Below are 22,378 nucleotides of genomic sequence, written 5' to 3' on the forward strand. Positions count from 1 at the left end.
TGACAGAAAATTACTTAGAAAAATAAAACCATTTCCCAATTTAATTCTCGTACAAATGAATGTAAACTAGAGGTTCAAAAGATTATTCATTTGCAAAGTATTGCAAATCAATTACCGGATGTATTTACTGACACTAAATGTTTGTTAAAATCATATATTCCTGCTGTTAATGTTCCAGCAGAGATTGCAGTCCCTGAAGGACAAGTTGCCAAAATAGCAATAGGTAAGTCTAAGATACGTCTGAATCGTGGACAACTTATTGGTGCAAAGGATAAAATTTCTCGGAAGAGAAAAATACAAAATGAATTTGATACTCCTGAAGAGTCCATACCTACAACACATGCCATAAGAGTAATTGATGCTCTTGAAGAAACTAAATCTCCTGAAAAAGAACCTCCTAAAGTGGTATTTAATGAAATGTCTTCCCTTGAAGAGAGACATGTATCTGAAAATAATGAGATCTCGATATATTTCATGAGTACTGGAGAAATTTTGGATAAAAATAAAACTGTTGTCAACAACATATTTTCATATAAAATGGCCTTTGACATTACTAGAAGTAATGAAGAAATTGAGCCTAAAATTGTCGAATAATGTCGACGTAGAAATGACTGGCCAAAATGGAAATAAGCTATTGAAGCTAAATAAACTCGCTAGCAAAGTGAGAGGTATTTGGACCAATTGTACAAACACCAAAGAGTGTAATGCACGTTGGATATAAATGGATATTTATACGTAAGCGTAATGAGAGCAATGAAATTGTACGATATAAAGCACAATATGTTGCACAAGGTTTCTTGTAGAAACCAGAGATTTATTATGAGGAAACTTACTCTCTTGTTATGGATGCAATCACATTCAGATTTTTGATTAGTCTAGTAGTTATAAAAAGATTTGATATGTAGTTGATGGATGTGATCACTGCATATTTATATGGATCTGGATCATGACATATATATGAAAATCCCTGAAAGATATAAAATGTCTGAAACTTCTAATCTGAGTACATCTAGAAATATGTATTCTATTGAATTTCAAAGATCTTTATATGGGTTAAAACAATCTGGATGCATGTGGTATAAATGCTTTAGCGAATATCTATTGAGAAAAAGATTTGAGAATAATCCAATATGCCCAAATGTTTTTATTAAGAAATCAGACTCTGTATTTGTGATTATTGCGGTTTATGTTAATGATCTAAATTTTGTTGAAACTCTTGAAAAGATAAGAAGAAACGTTACATATCTGAAATGAAAGACCTTGGCAAAACGAAATTTTGTTTCGGCCTGCAGTTCGAGCATTTACAAAATAGAATTATCATTCATCAGTCAAATTATACAAAGAAAGTCTTGAAGTACTTTTACATGGAAAAATCACATCCCCTGAGTACTCCAATGGTTGTTCGATCACTTGATGTACGGAAAGATTCATTTCATCCTTGTGAAAACGATGAAGAAATTCTTGACCCTGAATACCTTATCTTAGTGCAATTGGAGAGCTGATGTATTTTGTAAATTGCACTCGGCCTGATATTACATTTTCAATTAATTTACTTGCAAGATATAGTTCCGTACCAACTCGAAGACATTGAAATGGTATTAAACATGTCTTTTGATATCTCTGAGGTACGGTTGATATGAGATTATTTTATCAACATGGATCAAGTCCACAATTAGTTGGATATGCGGATGCAGGTTATCTTTTAGATCCACACAGAGGTATATCTCAAACTAGATATGTATTTACTTATAAAAATTCTGCTACATCATGGAGATCTGTCAAGTAAATACTATCTGCTACCTCTTTAAATCGCTCAAAGATCATTGTAATTCATTAGGCAAGTCGACAATGTGTTTGGCTAAGATCAGTGATTCAACATCATGTTTAAGAAAAGTGTGTTCTTCTAGTGATTAATGATAGTCCAACAATTTTATACGAAAATAATGCTGCTTGTACTACTCAAATTAGAGGAGGATATATCAAAAGTGATAGAATCAAATATATTTCACCTAAATTTTTTTATACTCATGAACTTCAGGAGAAAGGTGAAATTAATGTCAAGCAGATACGGTCAAGTGATAATCTGGCAGATTTATTTACTAAAGCATTACCAACTTCAACATTTAAGAAGATTGTGCAGAATATTAGAATGCGAAAACTTGAAGACCTATTATCATGCACTTTTCAGGGGAAATAAATGTGTTGAAAACTTGTACTGATTGTACTCTTTTTCCTTAACTAAGGTTTTATCCCACTGGGTTTTCCTTTGCAAGGTTTTAATGAGACAATCTTAAAACACTTGGCAGTACACATGAATGTTGTATTTTTTTTCTTTCGCCATTGATTTTTTCCCCACTGGGTTTTTTCTTGGCAAGATCTTAACGATGCATATTTTTTATCTATGGTCATCCAAAGGGGGAATGTTATAAACTTATTTGTATGATCATCTTTCGTTATCAATTAAGTCCATTTAGCCATCAATTAAGACCAATATTTAGCCATCAATTAAGACCCATGAGCCATCAATTAAGACTTAAGCTATACCTAAATTCCTTTGTACTCCTATATATACGGGTATCATTCATTTGTATATAATCAAGTTTTGCAGTGAATAACAATCCTTTCTCTTGCAAGATCCTATTTTTTTTGCAATATTATTTCTCTTGTAGTTTCATAACAGGTAGGTTATTTTCTCAATCTCTCCTATTTTTGTGTTATTATGATTCCCTTAAGATCTAATTCTCGCAAGAGGTTTGGTGATGCCAACATTCACCGTTACATGCTAGCAAGAATACACACCACGATAACAAAGGGGAGGTAAGAGCAATTCTTAACGTCCACAACAGGCTCATTAATTGCATGTATGATTGAACCAAAAACATTCTGAGTAAGAAGAGATGCTTCTAGCTTGGGTGTGTCTATTCAGAGTAGACGTACTCTACAGCTGCCTCCCCAACCATTGCAAGCACTGAGCAAGAAAACTGTAAGGTTCGCACAAACAATGTAGTTGTGCGGGGATGCGATTCGCCAAGTTGACATCTACCTGTTCCACGACTCAAGGATTCAATAATCTCACCAATCTTCTAATTCTAACAGCCAAAAGGCATATAATGAAATTTAATCCAAAATTCCTTTTAGCATTACCATTTGATAATTCACGACTTTTGCTTGATTTTTGTTGTTTTTATTGAGAAAATCAATCATTATAATGTTTTCTATTTTATTTAATACGTTTTATTTTATTTTTTTATCATTTCTGACAAGAGAACCAAAAAGGATTAATGAACTTTCATCTCCGCCTAATAAACTGATAACTTGGGATTAATTGGGTTAGAATCAAATATTATGTTTTCAACGGCTATTATTAAAAAAATTGAAAAAAAAAACATATCGAAAATATTTGAACCAGTATGACATTGTATGAAATAAAAAAGAATGTCAGAACGCAACTTAATTAAAAAATCCCCTAATGGCATCCAGGGATCAATACTTTAATAACCCTTATCTAATTATGATCCATCATTCATTACAATGATTTTGGTTTACTTAATTACGTACACAGAGATGGTTCCAATTAGGTCTGCTGTCAACACAACAATAAACCTGTTCATAGATAGTCACTGTTTTGCAGAGCCTCTTGAACTCCCAAAAGCTTCGTGGGTCATCATGGCACAACCATCAAAAAAGCATTAGGCCAATTAACCTCGCTTTACTGGCCTTTGAACATAAGATTTATTAGGGTCTTCTGTCTTGAGCTTTGGAGGTCTAATTTCACCCTTCTTACCCTGCAAATGCACAAGTCAATCTTTGTCAGCATTTTGTTTTTGGTGAGTGAGAGAAAAGGGTAAGGTGGAAGTCCTGCCTGAGCTAGTAAAGCTTATTCCATCCTATTGATCCAACCATAGTCGATATAAATCCTGGAAAAGGGTCTAATGGAGAATCCCAGCAGTGGCCTAGCTATTATCAAGAGAATATTGTCCCATAGTTAGAACTAAAGACCTATTTGACACCAGAGCCTAAGGGAGTGACCTAGAGCCGGCGCACCACTCTTGGTGGGTTTCAGCAATTCTCATTTGCTTTTTTGTTAGAAAAATAAAAGGTCAGGGAAAAAGAGACAAAAACAGCCAAAACAACAACATTGTCTCACCTTTTTACCACTCTTCATAAAATCTCTCCAGCTTGAAACCTGATGACCAAAAAAGGTAGACAAACACAGCCGAATTGCAAAAATATTAGCAGAGAAATTGACGTTTTAGTTTTAAAATGGAGATATATATTTTAGTGATAAAATTCAGGAGTTATTGCAGAGCGCCATCAACATAAGGAATTCAAACTCCAACAATAAGGAATCTTATAACAGGATAAATAATGTTTTATGGATAATTAATAGAATCAATGACATTGCATAGGATTTGGTAAAAACAGACAACAGGAACAAAAACCATAAACTCAGGGAACACAATATAGCATGTGAAATGAAGAAGTGGTTAACCATCATTATCTAGACCTCAATGAAGTTAGGAAAGTAGCAGCAGTTTTGGCCTCGTTTGGTTACCAAAAGTTTTCAATAATGTTATTGAAATTTTCAACGTTATTAATGGCTGAAGGCTCATTCGAGAACTAACGTTTATTGCAGCTTGTGGGCATGTAGTTTTAACTGTAGTAGCAGAAAAACTGAATAATAATGCAAAATTTTGATATGGACTCAATGAATGAAAATCTGAGGATAATATTCAACATTAGGGATTACAAATATGATACCAAATCAACCATTCACACAGTTGCATATTTTGCAACCAAAAAAACTCATACATAAGAACATTAAAGAATATTATTTTGCAGCCAAGGAAAATAATTAAAACATACCTAAAACATGAAAAATAGAGCTGCCAACTCAGGTTTTTCCATTATTTGAAGCAGAAACAAAGCAAGACATTCTTTGTTTAGTATAAGTTTAAGCCTTTTACATAACCATCTAAAGAAGTAGATCTTTGACAAAATGCAAAAGCACAATAACATAGAAAGAAGTCAAAGGATCAACCTATTCAAATAATGGTTCATGTAGCTTACAAAAAGCAAATGTGGTTTGTGCTTAGGCAGTGCCAGATGAAGGTGGCTTCGAGGACACTCAATACTCTTAATACAGTGGTTGGAGTAACATACTGGCTAGAACCTAAAACCTTTCACAAGATATAACTGGAAGGGAAATTTGTTTGAGGAACTAACAATAGAAGATACCGTGTTCGTATTATGCCCGTATAGGACTGAAGAACACAAACACAATATGTGTGTGTATATAGTGAGAAAGAGATGAATTTTAAATGATAAAGATGGAAACAGACCCTCTGTTCTCTTGTTCCTTCCCATTGCTCCTCATGCTCACGCTTTCTCTTCCACATTTCTTTTGTTTCTTCTTCATCCTTCTTCAATCTACCTTCCTCTTCCGAAATCTTCACAAACCATAAAAGGAACAAAGATCATCCCAATATAGGCCTAAAATTTAAACAGCCAATGGAGCAAGGATGATGGAAGAGCTTTCAGCATACCCTCATCTGCATTTTTCTCCTTCGCCATTCCTGCTGTGTCAATATTTCTTGGACCTTTAATTTCAGCTGGCGCTGGTATTCCTCTGACCTCTCATACTGTTGCTCATACTTTCCCTTTAAGCATACCAAAGCGGTTAGTTAATAGGTTGTGTCAGAAGCCTTGAATTGAGAAGGGCAATCGCATAGGATATATCAAAGTTTGTATATAATAAAAATTAAAAAATTACTTATAAACGTGCATAAATATATAGGAAGTTTCAAGTTTGAATGTAAAATAAAAAATTTAACATGACAATTGATCTCAATGTTCCTTCAACAAACAAAGACCATTAATTATCACATTCCTTATGATCAATATAGACTAGCTAATAATTTATAAGCTGTCATTTATTTTGTTTTGAAACCTTATCTCAACAATATTAAAAACTGAAAAAGTTCATTCAATTTATTTTTATTTCGAAACCTAATCTTGACAATGTTTATGATTTAAAGTTTTTGGCTTGTCAATATTGTTCAATTTAAGTTTTCAAATTAAAAGGCAAAGAAAATGACCCATGAAAAGTCATATTATGATATTTAAAACTAATTTAAACATATATAAAACATAATAAATCAAATTAAAAAATATGGATTTACATGATGAATCAATGAGCATATATATGATTTATGGAGAATAAAACATATTTAGGATTAAAAAAATTCATATCTAATAATCTTTTATTTTTATTTTTACATAAATTTTGATTAAATTAATGAAAAAGTCAGCTGAATCAATGCCCCCCTAAATTCGTCCCTGTAAACATACATATATAAGTCAGAAACAAATAATGTATTGGAGAAAATAATGGGGTTAAACGAGAAGGCACCAAGACAAAACAATAGCATATACTGCACTAAATGTTCTATAAAGTAAAATGAAAAAAGATCTATAGAAGAAGATGTGCCAAGATAATTTTTTTTTTCACCTTATAGTCACAGGGATTAGCAACCCCACAGTCAATAACAGATTAACTTAAATATGCCCAAATCTAGATCTCAAAAGCTTAAAAACTAAAATTGGCACTCACATTGGAAAAATGCAAAACACACAAGCAGAGATGTGTGTGTGTCAAGGTCCAAGGATATGGATATGCAAAATTCCACATACCTCGTCAACCAATGACTTGATCTTAGAAGCTGTATCTTTCCTTAACTGCTTCTTTCTCTTCATTCTAAGTTCTTCTGCAGTTCAAATCAAATTAAGAAATAGCTCTTTTTTCAATTAATACAAAACAATTATGAATAGACTAGCCACGTTAAAAAACATGAGCATACAGAAATTTTCTCCAAATTTGGAGAGGTTAAATTTGCAAAGAGGCTAAATCATTGAAACTATGGTACCAACCTTTTGCTGCATTTACTTGGCTAAGAATATAATCTCTTTCCTCTTGATCAAGTAAGAGTTGTTGAGCTTTTGCCAAAGCTGCTCACAAGTCAACAACTCAAGACTGGTGAATAATTCCGATAATATATTTAATAAAACAAATATATAAAACTTTCAATAATTGCATCAATATTCCTTCTCCAATAATCCAAAAGATAAAAAAAGGTAACCAAACACTACAAAATCAAAATTTCCCAGTGAAACACAAACTTCTTTCCAAATCATCCTTATTGTACAGTTATGTAACACAACTACATGTTAAGACTACAAGCCATTACTAATCTTACCAATTTAAATCCCACCATATTACTACAGAACCAACTTCTCCTCCCTCTTTACCCACTTTACTGGCAGGGCTATGCTCAACAGCCAATGATAACATCTAAAAGAAAAAAGGTGTATAGAAGTAATAAATAAGCTTCAGGTAAAAAATTCACCAATGACCCACCTTAATGGATACAGGTAACTTCGAAACTATTGAATCCCATCCCCACAAATCTCAAAGAATCAAAGTATAGAAAGAAAATTTTGAAAAACAAAAACCAGGAGCTGTTGCTCTCTTTAGAGTGCATAGATGATGATAACAGAAATCTCTAATGTTTGTAACTAGAGTGCATTGCAAATTTGACTGAGCTTGAAAAACCTAGCATGCAGTTTACAACTCACAACTAGAACATAGCATCAATAAATAGCCATATTTGTAACTAAAGCAGTCTCTCTTCCTGCAACAAAACCGTCCGGTAAAATCCTCCTTTATCCTCCTTTTAGGTTGTGTTTACCACAAAAGCAGAAAAAAAGATTCAAGAAATGAAATCATTATGCTATAGAAAGAAAAAAGTCTTCATAGGAAATTATAAAAATCCATTAATGCACCTGATATGGTAATTCTCTCTAGTTTAGATTGATAATTATATAAAAATAAATTTGTAAGTGTTTATATACATGTAGAAATCTTTTGAACAAGATTCCAGATTCCCAAGATGTCATAAAGAACTTTAACAAAGATAAGCAGTTAACCAGGGGATCATATTTTGTGCACTAGAAAACGTACAAAGCATAGATTTCTATACCTCCAAATGCCTCTTTTGCTTGTGGATGCTTGCATTTATCAGGGTGGACCAGCAAAGATAACTATGAATGTTTAACATTGAATATGCCCATAAAAGGTTGATTAGAAAGATAAGCAGTAAGGAAAAAAACAAGAAACAAAATTGGTCAATCTGATTTCATTTGTTGTAAGAATTACCTTCCGGTACTGCTTCTTAACATCTTCTAAAGACGAATCAAATGGTAGGTTTAGAAAATCAAACGGATTTAACTTGAAACAGGAAAGGATCCTGTGGATATATCAAATATTCAAAAGATAATGAGAAATTAATCATCAGATAGCATGACATTTATACTGAAAAGAGCATAATTGACAATTCAGCATCACATTTGATATCAAACGACAAATATATGCAATTTTATAGAAACTGTACGATACAAACATAACCTGAGGAAAGCAAACCTTTTCCAGGAGGCAGACGATGGGACAAGAGTGTAGAAAAATAAACCCTAATTTATATAGATTTATATTATGTATTTAGAAAAAAAAAATGAAAAGAGGTGGATTCCCTTTACTCAAGTCCATCAAAATGGAGTAATCTTTAAGGATTCCAAACACCCCATAACTTTGCATCCAAACAAATTCACATTAGACAATATAATATAGGTAATTGTGCCTTGGTTATGTTGGTGGGGATGATGTATGCATAAAAGGATGGGAAATATTAAAACACTATAGGTTATTACACTCTGACAGCTCCTAAGGTTGATGTTTAGATCTCGCTCAAAGAACGTTTTGAGTATGGGGCCAATGAGTCATCCTTACGATAACTAATTTTTTTCTTAAGTATTGAGACACACTTTCGAGTTACAACAAGTGAAACTCCATAATCACATGGCTGGCTATACAAACACAAACACCACCCAAATGATCATACACAAACAAAAGGGTTATCCTGTTTGAAAATACAAGTGTTTAATAAAAGAAAACAAAATCTAATTTCAATCAGAAAAGCATGTGTAAAAATGGAATTGATCAAATAGTTATGAATGTTTTACATATTGCTCAAGAAAATTTGTTCTTATGCAAGCTTATGAAATAAGGTAAATAGATATGACCATGGCCATACTTTATTCAAAATGTTGATGCAATTTTTTTTCTAAAACTTTTTTCATGTACTATGATGCAATGTAGCCTTCCATTGATAGCATGCTTTATCATCCAATAATACCATGTGAAAAATAAATGATTTTATGTGCATTCTTCAGCTGTGATAGGAAACAAAAATGTAATACATACTTATGATAATGAATTTTTGATAGGTCAAAAGAGAATAAATACTTATGATAATGAATGAAACGCAAAACAAAAGAAAGGAAACGAAGAAAAAGAAAGGAAAGGAAAAACTTGTGACTTTATGAAGGCCTGTAAAGGATTTGTAATGTTTTCTCGGCCTTATGACTGATATGCAACAGTATCAAAGCTTTGCCAGGTGTAGCCTTCTTGTATGGTCCCCTGAGATTGGCTCACCTAAGTACACCTGATCTATCTAGTGATATACATATCTTTAACGTGATTCCACCTGTGGCCAAGGGAATGAAAACAGGATCCTTGTGATTACTTACCGAGTACTCGACTTATTTTGTTTTTTATGTTTTAAATCTCCCAGGTTTTGATGATGAGGATTTGGTAGGCCAAAACTAGTTTTGGAGACCATTACTTACTCAAGCTATAATAAGTGCTCGAACACAGGTACTAGGCTTTAATTATGATGATATTTTGGATAATTTGTTTGTTTTAGGTTAATTGAGTTTGCCACACTTGATAGTGTTTTTTGAATAAGAATTTCCATTAAGTTAGGGCTGCACCCTCAAAAAAACGCCTATTGATATTAATAAGTTTTTACTTATAAAAGAAAAAAGTTATGTTAGGGGTATCATAATTCATGGATCTCTCATACTTGGTGCTATTTAATGTCATGATGTAGCTGTCCTAACCTTACGGGAAGGCGGTGTTACATCTCCCAACGAACTAGGGTTAAAATCAAGCATCTATAAATTTTTAAAGCCAAAACCATTGAAGTAGTTGACAACAGCTAATCATTTTGCATTATCTTCCCTTACTTAGGGCAACCCCAAGCTTGACACATACAAAATTGAATAACCTAGCCGTATCTGTAGAAATACGGACTTTAACAGTCTAACAGCTTGTATTGTATCCCAGATATCGAGGCAAAAGGCACTAGGAGTCATATGGTGCTTGTCTGTTATTTGGGTTTTCATTTGTCCTTCCATAAACTATTTCTCAAATGGGGGCCAATTGTGGGGATCAAACCAGATTTTATTTCAATATAATTGTTTTCATTTGTCTTGGTCTTAGAGCTCCTTTATTGAGTACAACCTAAGGTGGTTGATTTCCACCATTCCTCTCATCAACCACCATTCCTCTCCCCCAAACTTTTTGTTTTGAGGTTACCTCCATTTTTCAAAAATTGTAAATGAGGTCCTAGGGCAACATGGAGTAGGCCAATGGAAGAATATACGACAGGTTGGGCAGTTTTAGAATTGGTATGGCAATAGGATCCTTAAGGAAGTCTTCTTGGAGGTGTATCGTTGCAATGACCCAAAAAAGGCCCAAGCCACATTGGACCCATGCTCCAAAAGGACTAGTAAATATTACATAAGGGCAAAACTTCTCCTTCCTAAGCAATTAGAGATCCTATTCTCTTCTTATACACAATCTGGTGTATTACAATAGTGCTCCTGTAAAGAATGCTTCAGAGGGGTATAATTTGGAGATGTTGGGTAATAATATATATTCAGCAAGTATCCTGGGCTGTTCTGGTGCAGGGTTTGTTTTAGTTGGGTTCGTGTCGGAAGCTACTGATGGACCAAAAGCTCTTTGATTTTAAACGTCAAAATCATCAATGGTGGAGGATTACTGAGAGTAGTCGCAGGGTTTCAAAAGTTTATTTCGATTAATGTTTCTGCCATGGACTAGTTGGCTTTGGCGGTGGGAGCTTGTGGAGAGTCAGTTGGTTCGGGTTTTACAAAACTCATCAAAAATAGAATCAAGTGTTGGTGGTCCAAAGATGTCATAACATATACGGTCTGTATTTGATGCTGTCAGAATATGGGCAAGAAATGAGATGTGGCTCCATCTCTGCTCCGGAAGGTTCAAAGGGCAGGGGGAATCAAGTGTTGGTGATCCAAAGATGACATAACAGATATGATCGGTATTTGACACTGTTGGAATATGGGCAAGAAATGAGACGTGGCCTCATCGTTGTTCTAGAAGGTTCAAAGGGTGAGGGGTGGAGGAAGTTTGCAGAGTCATCGAGAGAGGCTATCAATATCTCCTCTGTTTCGGGTGTGAACAATATAGCACCTGTGAAGATTGCTTCTTCCAATCAAGAAGTTGTTGGAAGGAAGGGATTTTTTGTAGAGGTCTTGAAGAAGCCGCCGCCGATTATGGAAGGTAGAAAGGAGGCTCGTGGGGTGGCTGGTGGTGAAGAGGTGCAGCCAAGAAATACAGTTGAATAAGCTTCTCAAGGGTGATGGTTGGTTTTCCAAGGGTGGCTCGTCAGGGGATGGAGAGGGGTTCACATTGATGGCCATGCAGAATGTTCTATTGGACATGAAGGAAAAAGTGGATTTTATGTTGTAGTGGGTGGTGTTGGCATGGGCTCCATGAGCTCAGAGGATTTTAAGGAGGATGATGGGGGTAAGCTGAAGTCTGCTGTTGTGATACCCCATATGATAAGGATAAGAATACTTAATGAATAGGATCCCATATTGCTTGAAAAGTTCTTGCTCCTTATAAGGTTCTAGTGTGCTCCAATTGTATCATTGACTAGTCCTTTTGGAGTATAGGCCATGTGCTTTGGGTCTTCCATTGGGATGTTACAAATGATATCAGATTCTATCCCAACCAAAAATATGAGACTTGAGCCGTGCCACCTATGACGGACTGGCAAACTTAAAGCTTAAAGCTCTCGAGTACCCCCAGTTTTATTCTTGCAGGCAAACTTAAAGCTTTGAAGCTTGATTTGAAGAAGTGGAATGTTGAAGTTTTCATGAATATTGACAATAAGAACAATTCCCTTTGGACGAGTTGCAAGCTTTGGAGGTTGAGGAGAAGAATGAGGTAATTTCCGGGGAGGCATTGTTGAGGAAAAAAGAAGTGGTGATTGATCTTGGTGGGTCTTAGAGTTTAAAAGTGGGAGAAGAGACTCAAAGATGTTTAAAAGTCTCTGATTTGCTCTTTGTTGATGATACGCTGATGTTTAGTGAGCCTAATCAAGAACATCTTCGTGCTATGAGAGCAGTTTTGTTATGTTTTGAAACTGTTTCAGGACTTGTCAACTTATCCAAATCTGAAATTGTTCCAGTGGGTGCCATTCCAAAATTTTCAGATCTGGCCAATATTATGGGATGTAGGGTATCTCTTTTTTTTTTTCTCTTCCAACAGGTGAAAGTAAAATTTTATTGAAGTAAAGGTGAACACGAAGTACACCGAAAGTATACAAAGAGCATGCCTAATTACATCTAGGTACCAGTGAGAGATACAAGCAGGTCATGAAAATTATCCATATTACAAAAATAATGGCCGAAGCCAAAGAAAGTAAAGTATTGTAGAAGAATCGCTTCAGCTCATCCAAAGAACGCTAAATGTCTTCAAAGAACCTCTTATTTCTCTCTAGCCACAAGCACCACATAATGCAAGGAGGGATCATTCTCCACACAGCAGCTATTTGTGTATTCCTCCTAATTGATGTCCAACACCCCAGAATATCCCTAACTCTTCTGGGCATGACCCAAGCCATCCCTGTCCTATTAAGAATCTCATTCCATAAACATCTGGCCACCTCACAATGTAACAAGAGATGATCCACTGATTTCCCATCACTCTTGCACAGAAAACACCAATCTGTTATGATAAGACCATGTTTTCTCAGATTATCTGACGTGAGGATCTGCCCAAGAGATGCAGTCCATACAAAGAAAGTGATCTTAGAAGGTACTTTACATTGCCATATAGCCTTCCAAGGAAAATTATGATCATTAGATACTCCCAAGAGGGCCTTGTAGAAAGAGCGCACCAAAAATTTGTAATTTCCATTCAAATACCAAATCATTCTATTCTCCATCTCACTGCCCATCATCGATATTGCATATAACGAGTCAAAGAAATCAGCAAGCATATCCAACTCCCAATCATGAGCAGCTCTCAAGAAACTTACATTGCAATGGACAGCACCATTAGATATTACCACTAAGTCAACCACAACAGCCTCTTTGTCGCAAGAAATCTGGTAGAGTGTGGGATACACCTGCTTTAAGACCCTTTCACCGCACCAGACATCATGCCAAAAATTAAACTCTATTACTTCTTCCAATTGCAAATCTGAAACACTTGGAGAATCTTCCCCATCCAGCTCTAATATTTTTCCACAAGCCCACACCATGTATGCCTCTAACTTCCTTAGAACATCATCCCCCCATCATACTCCCATACTTAGCATCTATGACTTCTCGTCATAAACCTTCCCCTTATGGTATCACCACAACCATTTCCCCAAAAGTGCTTTATTGAAGACCCTCACATCGCGCACCCCTAACTTGGGATGTAGGGCATCTTCGATGCCTATAAGATATCTTGTTCTTCCCTTGGGGGGCTACTCATAAATCTGTCACTATGTGGGATGGGGTGATTGAGAAGATCAAAAGGAGATTAGCTGGATGGAAGAAATATTTGTCTAAAGGGGGGAGAATAAACTTGATTAAAAGCACGCTATCTAATCTTCTGACTTATTTTCTTTCTCTTTTTCCTTTTTCGGCAAGGGTAGCAAGGAGGATTGAGAGGATTGTATGGGGTGAGTTTGTGGAGGGATTTTTCTAGTCATATTAAATTTTAGGTGGGGGATGGAAAAAGGTAGCTATTTTGGCATGACATTTGGTGTGGGAATTCTATTCGTAAGATTAATTTTCCTTCTTTGTTTAGGATTGCTAGGGATCAAAATGTTGTGGTAGCAGATTCTTTTTCTTGTACGAATGATAATATTCATTGGAATGTACATTTTGTTAGAGATGTTAATGATTGGGAGGTGAGTAATGTAATTCTCAACCTAGGGCCCAAGCTCAGACCTAGACCCAGGCCCACGACAAACCCACCCTTGAATCCCCAGACGACGCCATTTTGATGAGTGTCACCTTCAGTTTTTCTTCTTCTTCCTCCTGAGATTTTCTCTTCCCCATTTCTCTCCCCCTGAATCCCATATACCCCCACATCCCAGCAATTACTTGGTTTGCATCTCACTCTCAAAAACTTCTTTTCAACAAACTATTACTCTCTCACACTCTCTCTCACCCTCTTGCGAACTCCTTCAAGTTTCGGTGCTTTCCCGTTTGGTGTTGCCAAGCCCATGACGAAAACTTGCCATCAAGCCTCCTCACTAGCATAGTTGTGTTGTGGATGACGGTAACTCTCTCTCTCTCTCTCTCTCTCTCTCTCACACACACGAAAATTTCGTAATTTCAAAGTGTACGGTTTTGGGTCTCTGAGGATTAGTGTCGCCGTCAAGTATACTCATGGTAGATGTAAATAATTGCCAGCCACCTCACATCAATGTTGGTAAGCTTGTTTCCATTTCTCTTACTTTGTTTTCAACTCTCACACCTCTATTCTATTTCACCTCATCTGTCCCTCCCTCTCATCATTGAACAATTTCAGAGTTTCTCTTTACCTCAGCTGATTTCAGCCACAGTAATCCACCGTGTGAACACTGGTAAGTCTAGCTGTCTCTCTCTCTAAATCCGAAACCTCTCATTCTCTTGGTGTTCATCTATCCATATGAAGTGTTTACAAATGTATTTTTATTATTATTGTTTTATTTATTTATTTTAATTTATTTTATTTTATGTGTATACTTCCTCCGCTGTATAGTTGTGCAATATTACTCTTGTTGGGTATTGGTTGCCGCGTTCTGGTCTAATCGTGTGAACCTCCTTGAGTCTTGCTGCCAAGTGAAAGTAGAGAAGTAATCTCTCATCTCTAGGCAGTGGGTGTCACTCCCTAACCCCACACATCATCATATGAAGTTAGGTATCGTAATTCCTCTCCTCTTTGCAATATATTATTGTGATGGTGGGTTTGTATGATTAAACCTTGAATTATGTGGAGTTATGGTACTGATTTGTAGTAGTTTACTGGTGTTGAGTTGGGTTGGAGATTGAGACTGTCGTGTTGCTGGTGGGATTAATGTGTTGGTGGTTGGATTGATACGTGAAGGTTAGGGTTGGTTTGTTGCCATTTGGGTGAAGACGTTGGTTGTTGAGATATTATGGCCATTAGGGGTGTGTTGCAGTATGGGCTTATGTGATTGTCCGGGAATTTCTGATTTGTTGTTTTGAGCTATATGTGGGCTGTGTTGGGATTATGTATTGATAGTTTGAATTGGACGTTGGTTATGGTAGGTTTATAAGTTACTTTTAAGAGTTAATGAGTGACTTGGGGGCTGTTTGATTTGGGTATTATATTTATTCTTGAATATTTGATGTTGGGACATGTAGAGAGTCAGTTGGTTAACAAAGTATGAATATTCACTTGATGTAAGTATAGCCGCGGGAGTTGGATTACATGGCTACTTTTGGTTGACTTATTCATGTACAGAAATAGTTGATAAAGTTAGTGGTGATGAATTTCAATTATTGAAACTCAATGAATATTTTTCTGATTTGGTGGTGAAATACTTAAGAGGTCAAACTCAAGACTAAGATATCACGTTGCAAAAGTTGAGGTAAGCGGGGTTCCTATACTAGATTTTGCATAAAAAGATAATGAAATGAGGTTGACTTTCAAAATATGCATTTTTTTTTATAAGTAAAATATGCATGTTTGCTTTTTAAAAGAAATGTAAAAAACAACCTCAGTTATTTGTTCGGCATTATTCATGAACACTATATGAAAGAGTATTTTTGTCATGACTGGTGTAGATATGAGCTTATTTTAACATACTGTTTTTGAACTTTGTAAAAAGAGCGAATATGAGATCCATAAAGTTGCTTTGATTAAATGAAGATGTTTTGATTCTGTTATTTTGAATATGTGAAATGATCTAAAGCTACTCAGTATTCTGTTTGATATGACATGTAATCTGAAAATCTTGGCATAAATTGTTGATTTTGTATTTGAATATGATCTAGTTCCGATGATATATCTATTCTATTTCTATTAAGGCCCCACCATGTATATAATAGTGGCATACGGTCCCACCACAGGCATAATGGTGGTTTATAACCCTACCACGGAGTTTAAATATGGTATACGGCCCAGCCATAGATATAATGCTGGTTTATAACCCTACCACAAGGGTTAAACATGATATAAGGCCCAGCCACGGGTATAATGATTTTTTATAACCCTACCAAGGTGGTTAAACATGGTCTATCCCGATATGATGCTCTGATATAACATGAAGATGATGATTCGGTTTATGATATGCCAAAAGATTTTTGAATAAGAATGTTTTTCAAAAAGTTCACTCTAATATTTTGTAATAAGTTTTTGATTCTGCATTTTGAAAGCAAATGTTCTGATTCTGCATTTTGAAAGTAAAAGTTTTGTTATGCATTTTGAACTCTGTAAATGCTTATGTTTACATACTAGTATAGTTTCTTTGCTTACTGAGTTGTTAATAACTTACCTCTTTATGTTCACAATATTTCAAATGACTTTGGGTTCAATTGAGGATCAGTACAAGTACGTGGGCAAGATTAGCTGAGAATAGTAATTGAGTACCTCGAGTACTAATGCTGTTGGTGTTTTATTTCTTCAGTATATGGATTTCAGTATGTTTAGATAATTATAAAGATATGAAGACTTATGTAAACTCTATTTCTTTTTATTATGTTACTTGAGACATATGGAGAAGTTTGATCTATTTTATTTGGGTTAATGTACTGATGCATTAGTATTTGTAGTTAATCATATTAGAGGAATTTATGTTAATTTGGAGTCTTTGCTAATATATTTTGGATATGGAGAATAAAATAGAAATTGTTGAGTTTGATTATTAGATAACAGGAGTTACCTAATAATAAAATAGAAATATTTTGGATCTCCAGGATTGGGGCGTTACAAATTAAGTTTCAGATTTTTTGGGAAGACTTTATAATTCAAAGGTTGTACAGGGAAGGGCAGATAGATTGTTATGGGATAAGGCAGGAAATTCCAGGTTTTCGGTTAGTTCATATTATAAGGTATTAACCTATCATTGTGCTTTTGAGTTTCCTTGGAAAAGCATCTGGAGAGTGAAGGTACCTACTAAGGTGGCGCCCTTCTGTTGGTTGGTAGCTCTTGGTAAAATTCTGACCACGGATAATCTAAGAAAGCATGGTAGTGTGTGGTTGATTGGTGCTTCATGTGCAAGAAATATGGTGAGTCTATAAACCATCTCTTTATTCATTGTGAGGTGGCAAAGTCTTTGTGGAATGAGATTTTTGGTTGAACAGCTATGTTTGGGTGATGCGTAAGGAAGTGGTTGATCTTCTTGCATGTTGGAATGGTTTTGAGGGGAGAACACGTGTGGCTGCCATAGGGAAGATGATTGCTTTGTACTTGATGTGGCTTCTTTGCGTATTCTTGGTAATAAAATTTTCTTTATTAACCATCAAAAACGACCATGAGAGGGTCTTGTTGAGGGAAGAGATCGCTTGGAGGAAAAAGTCTAGGGCTCTTTGGTTAAAGAAGGGAGATAAATGCACTAAATTTTTTCATAGAATGGCCAACTCACATAGGTGTGGTAATACTATTGAATTGCTTCACCCTGATAACAGTGTGTTTTCATCTCCTCCTGAGATTCAAGATCATATTGTGTAGTTTATGAAGCTCTTTTAACTGAATCAGCTGATTGGAGACCTAAACTTGATGGTTTGACCTTTGGTTCACTTGATCCTATTAGTGCGAGTTGGTTGGAGAGGCAGTTTGACAAAAATGAGGTCTATCATCTCTTTAGTGGGACGGTTGAAGATAAAGCCCCTGGCCCGAATGTGATGTGGGTTTTCCAGGAATTTTTTTCCTTACCCAATTTTAAAAATCTTTTAATGCCAACTTCATTGCTCTCATTCCTAAGAAATCTGAGGCTTATGAGTTGAAGGATTTTCGTCCTAGTAAGTGGAGTTTATAAAATAATTTCGAAGGTGCTTGCTAACCGTATGAGTACGGTTATGGAGCAAATTATCTCTAAGCACCAAAATGCTTTTGTATGGGGAAGGCAAATACTTTATTTTGTTCATGTTGCCAATGAACGTTTAGACACTCGATTGAGGGAGGGTGTTCTTGGTGTTCTTTGTAAGCTTGATATGGAAGAGGCGTATGACCAAATAAATTGGGATTTTCTTTTCTATATGCTTGGGAGATGTGGTTTTGGGGAGAGGTGGTGTGCATGGATTAGACATTGTGTCTCTACTACTCGGTTTTTAGTGTTAGTTAATGGTAATCCATGTGGCTTTTTCCATTGTTCTCGTGGTTTGAGACAGGGGAATCTATCATCCCCTTTCCTCTTTGTTATTATCATGGAGGCGTTGGGTCGTATGGTGAAGAGGATACTTTTTTTTTGTTTGGGGGGGGGGGTGTTTCTCTCCGGTTTTTTGGTGGGAAATGCTAATGATGGGACTTCCATACTTTCTCACCTTCTTTTTTGTAGATGACACTCTTATTTTTGTGATGCGGATTGTGGGAAGATTCAAGCCTTAGGGCTATGTTATTATGTTTTGAAATTGTTTCAAGCCTGAACGTTAATTTGGGTAAGTCGGAGATGGTTTCGGTGGGGGAGGTGCGGAATATTAATTGTTTGGTGAGTTTTTTGGGCTGTAAAGTTGCTTCTTTACCAATGAAATATTTAAGCCTTCCGTTGGGGGCATCTTTTAAGGCTAAGGCTATTTGGGTTGGGATGTTTGAGAAGATTGAGAAGAGGTTGGCTAGTTGGATTGGGAGGCAGAATCACCTTAATTAAAAGTACACTTTCCAATCTCTCAACCTACTTTCTTTCTTTATTTCCATTGCCTGCCAAGCGTAATAGATTGGATTGAGAAGTAATTTCGTGCATTTCTGTGGGGTGAACGGAAGCGGAAAATAAATTCCACCTTGTTAGTTGGAATAAAGTTTGTACTCCTCTATCATTTGGAGGTTTGGGGGTTCGTAACTTGAGAATTTTCAGTAAGGCTTTGTTGGGCAAATGGCAAGGAAGATATCAATCGGAAGGGGCATCGTTGTGGGGAGAGGTTATTGACCAGAAATATTGAAATGATTGGGGGAGTTGGTGTTCTAAGGAGGTTAGGAAGGCTTATGGTGTGAGTCTTGGGAAGTTCATTAGGAAAGGGTGGGAGAGTTTTGCTAAACATGTCAGCTATGATGTTGGAGAGGGTTCTAGAATCAAATTTTGGTTTGATGTTTGGTGTGGTGATTGGGCCCTTAATAGGGTGTTATCCTATTTTTTGTATGGTATATGGTCAGCATGCATCTGCTTCTGATTTGTTAGTCCCCTCGAATCAATCCTTGCAGTGGGATGTCTGTTTTACTAGAGCTATTTACAGAATTGGGAACTTGATAATGTTTAAGATTTTTTCAGCTTTTTACATTCTCTGGGTATTGGAGGTAATGAGAGGGATAGAATGCTGTGGAAGCCTAAGGGAAGTAAAAAGTTAATGGTTCGGTCATATTATAAGGTGCTGACTGTTCAGCAAAGTCCTCCTTTTCCTTGGAAGCGTATTTGGACGTCTCATGTGCCTTCCAAAGTTACTTTTTTTTTTATCCGGACAGCATCGCTTGGGAACATTTTGACAATGGATAATTTGAGGAAGAGTGGCCCTATTGTTATGGAGTGGTGTTTCATGTGTAAGAAACATGGGGAATCTGTGGATCATTTACTTTTGCATTGTGAGGTGGCTAAGGCTTTGTAGAATGGAGTTTTTAGTAGAATCGGGTTGGCTTGGGTGATGCCTTTAATAGTGGTGGATCTTCTTGCATGTTGGAATAGGCTATATGGTTATTCTCAAGTGGTTGCAGTGTGGAAGATGGTTCCTTTGTGTCTTATGTGGTGCATTTGGTGGGAAAGGAACGAGCAGTGTTTCAATGATAAGGAGTGCACCTTTGAGGATATTCAGAATCTTTTTATATACTCTTTATTGCAATGGTTTTCTGCTTCAGTGATTAATGGAGCTTCAGCTCATGACTTTTTGTTGTTGCTTTCTACTTCCTAGAATATAATTAGGTGTTTTCTTTTGTATACGTCCTGTGCACATGGGCTTTGCCAATTTCATTCGATCTAATAAAATTACCTTTCATACTTGTAAGAAAAAATATACAGCAGAATGTTAGTTTTTATCATAGTAGCACCAGATTGGGAGGTTGATGCTTCAGTGAGTTCTTTATTTTCTTGGCCTTCAAGGAGCCAATTGGTATGGAAGTAGTTTTGATGCAGACATTAATAGTTATCTTCTATTTATACCATTTTTCCTGTTATCACTAATGTCTTGAGGTCATATTTTATCCATCTAAATCCAATAAGATGAATAAAATCCTCCGACTGTGCCTAAGGGAATATTGGTTAAAGTATATATGTAATCCATGTACATTATGTTTGTAAGCTAGTTTTCAAGTGTGACCGCTATCTTTCTCCAGTGGTGAAAGGGTTATTATTTAAGAATATTGGGATAACCATTATATAATTATGTATGCTATAAATAATAAATATTGAGATCAAACTAATAGTCAAGATGATTCATTGTGAGGGAAAACTTGAGAAGAGGAGTACTGTTTTGGGATGCTGGAGTGGAGTTCTGATCTGTGATGTGAGGCTGAGCAACGATATTACCAGAATGAAGGATAAAATGGTGCATATGGATTAAGTGGTGCTGGGCGTTTTGAAGGGGCAGCAGTATTAACAGAATGGAAGTGTAAAATGGTGCATGGAAGACTTAAGTGGAACAGTGCGTTTTGGAGATTAACAGAGGCATGAATGGAGAAGGGTTCCAGCGCTGCATTTTGTATCAAATGTTATATAACCGCGGCATTTTACTTTCTTACTAGAGAACTTGATAAGAATTGAAGTATTCTTTGGAGGTTAATGATTCCTCAAAAATCTCTTCCAAGAATAAAGAACTATGTTCATGGTTTTCTTTTACTTGGTTCTGAGTCTTGTATAATGAGTTTTGCATTCTTGATTCTGTTCTGGTTGTGTTCTTGCTGGTGAGATTGAAGGAAGACCATAAGAATAAATTTGATTCATGATATTCATGACCCAATTCACGTACATCCACCAAGTTTCCAGCATGCAGCATAATTTAGATTCCGAAGAAGAAAAATTGTTAAAGCATAAATATTGAGATCAAACCAATTATTCAAAATGTTTCAGCTTAGGATAGAGTTTAGGGATTTAGCCACAAGTATAAACTGAAAACCTCACCGACTGCATAATCATAATAACAATAACAAATAATAATAATAATAATTTCACATAAGCCAAATCCAATAGTTGAATTGAAATACAAGAAAAAACTAACAAATACACAATTATCATTTTCATATAAACATAGAAAATTGTAGAGAGAGAGAGAACCTGAGGACTTCGTTGTCCCTCTCGACTTCGCTGACTTCGGCGTAGAAGTTCTTGAGAAGCAAATCTTCATCGATGCTTGCGTCTCCCATCCTTGTCCGTTAAATTTACGCTTCGCACTCTCTACTTTCCCCCTCCCCTCCCTCTCTCTCTCTCTCTGTCTGAGAATTAACAAACGCAGGCAAATGGCAAATCTGTTTGCTTCCTAGCCCTTTCGAGGTTTGCGACCGGGCTCTTGAATAGATTGGGCTTCGGCCCAATGATTTCTCAAAAGCTTTTGTCAGACGACTCAGACCAAACCACGAATTTGCGAATCGGCTTTCAAGTCCAAAACCGATTTTCCCAAACCGGTTCTTGAAACGGGTCTCATGATTTATTTAATATGACAACTTAACTTATTAAAATAGATCATTTATTTTCAATGAAAAATATATAGAATTTAATCAAAACATTTAAATAAAGTAAATTGAAATAGCTTTGATAAGAATGCAATTCATGAATTCGACTTAAAATATCCTCTTTTTTTCATCAAATATCTTTATTTATGAAGAAAATAACTCTTTTTTAATTTACAAAATCAAGGCAATGGTGCTTGCATTATACTTATTTCTCTCATGATTTTTCTCTAAATTAAATAATTTTATATTTTATCCATTAGGGTCTTTTACCGTTATTATTAAAATAAGATTGGAGGACAAATTTTAAGATGTAAGATAATATTACTCAAGTAATATTAAATACAGTCA

General features: G+C 35.7%; 1 protein-coding gene across 3 annotated transcripts; it reads right to left on the bottom strand.

The window, feature by feature from the left end:
* Positions 1 to 3,454: 3,454 nt before the first annotated feature.
* Positions 3,455 to 21,825, bottom strand: LOC122294528 (dnaJ homolog subfamily C member 8). 3 transcript variants are annotated; one of them, XM_043103332.1, is made up of 9 exons: positions 21,636 to 21,825; positions 8,216 to 8,306; positions 8,040 to 8,100; positions 6,931 to 7,008; positions 6,694 to 6,767; positions 5,547 to 5,660; positions 5,343 to 5,450; positions 4,148 to 4,186; positions 3,455 to 3,785 (listed from the first exon to the last, which is right to left on the bottom strand). In XM_043103332.1, exons 1-9 carry the CDS (start codon positions 21,722 to 21,724, stop codon positions 3,699 to 3,701), a joined length of 741 nt encoding a protein of 246 aa, XP_042959266.1. In that variant the 5' UTR covers positions 21,725 to 21,825; the 3' UTR covers positions 3,455 to 3,698. The 3 variants fall into 3 exon arrangements, with proteins under 3 accessions (XP_042959266.1, XP_042959267.1, XP_042959265.1); XM_043103333.1 differs by lacking the exon at positions 3,455 to 3,785 and adding an exon at positions 3,853 to 3,957 and having other exon boundaries at positions 6,694 to 6,764; XM_043103331.1 differs by lacking the exon at positions 3,455 to 3,785 and adding an exon at positions 3,853 to 3,957.
* Positions 21,826 to 22,378: the final 553 nt, after the last annotated feature.

The sequence above is a fragment of the Carya illinoinensis genome, chromosome 14 (genome assembly GCF_018687715.1).
Source record: "Carya illinoinensis cultivar Pawnee chromosome 14, C.illinoinensisPawnee_v1, whole genome shotgun sequence".
NCBI lineage: Eukaryota > Viridiplantae > Streptophyta > Magnoliopsida > Fagales > Juglandaceae > Carya > Carya illinoinensis.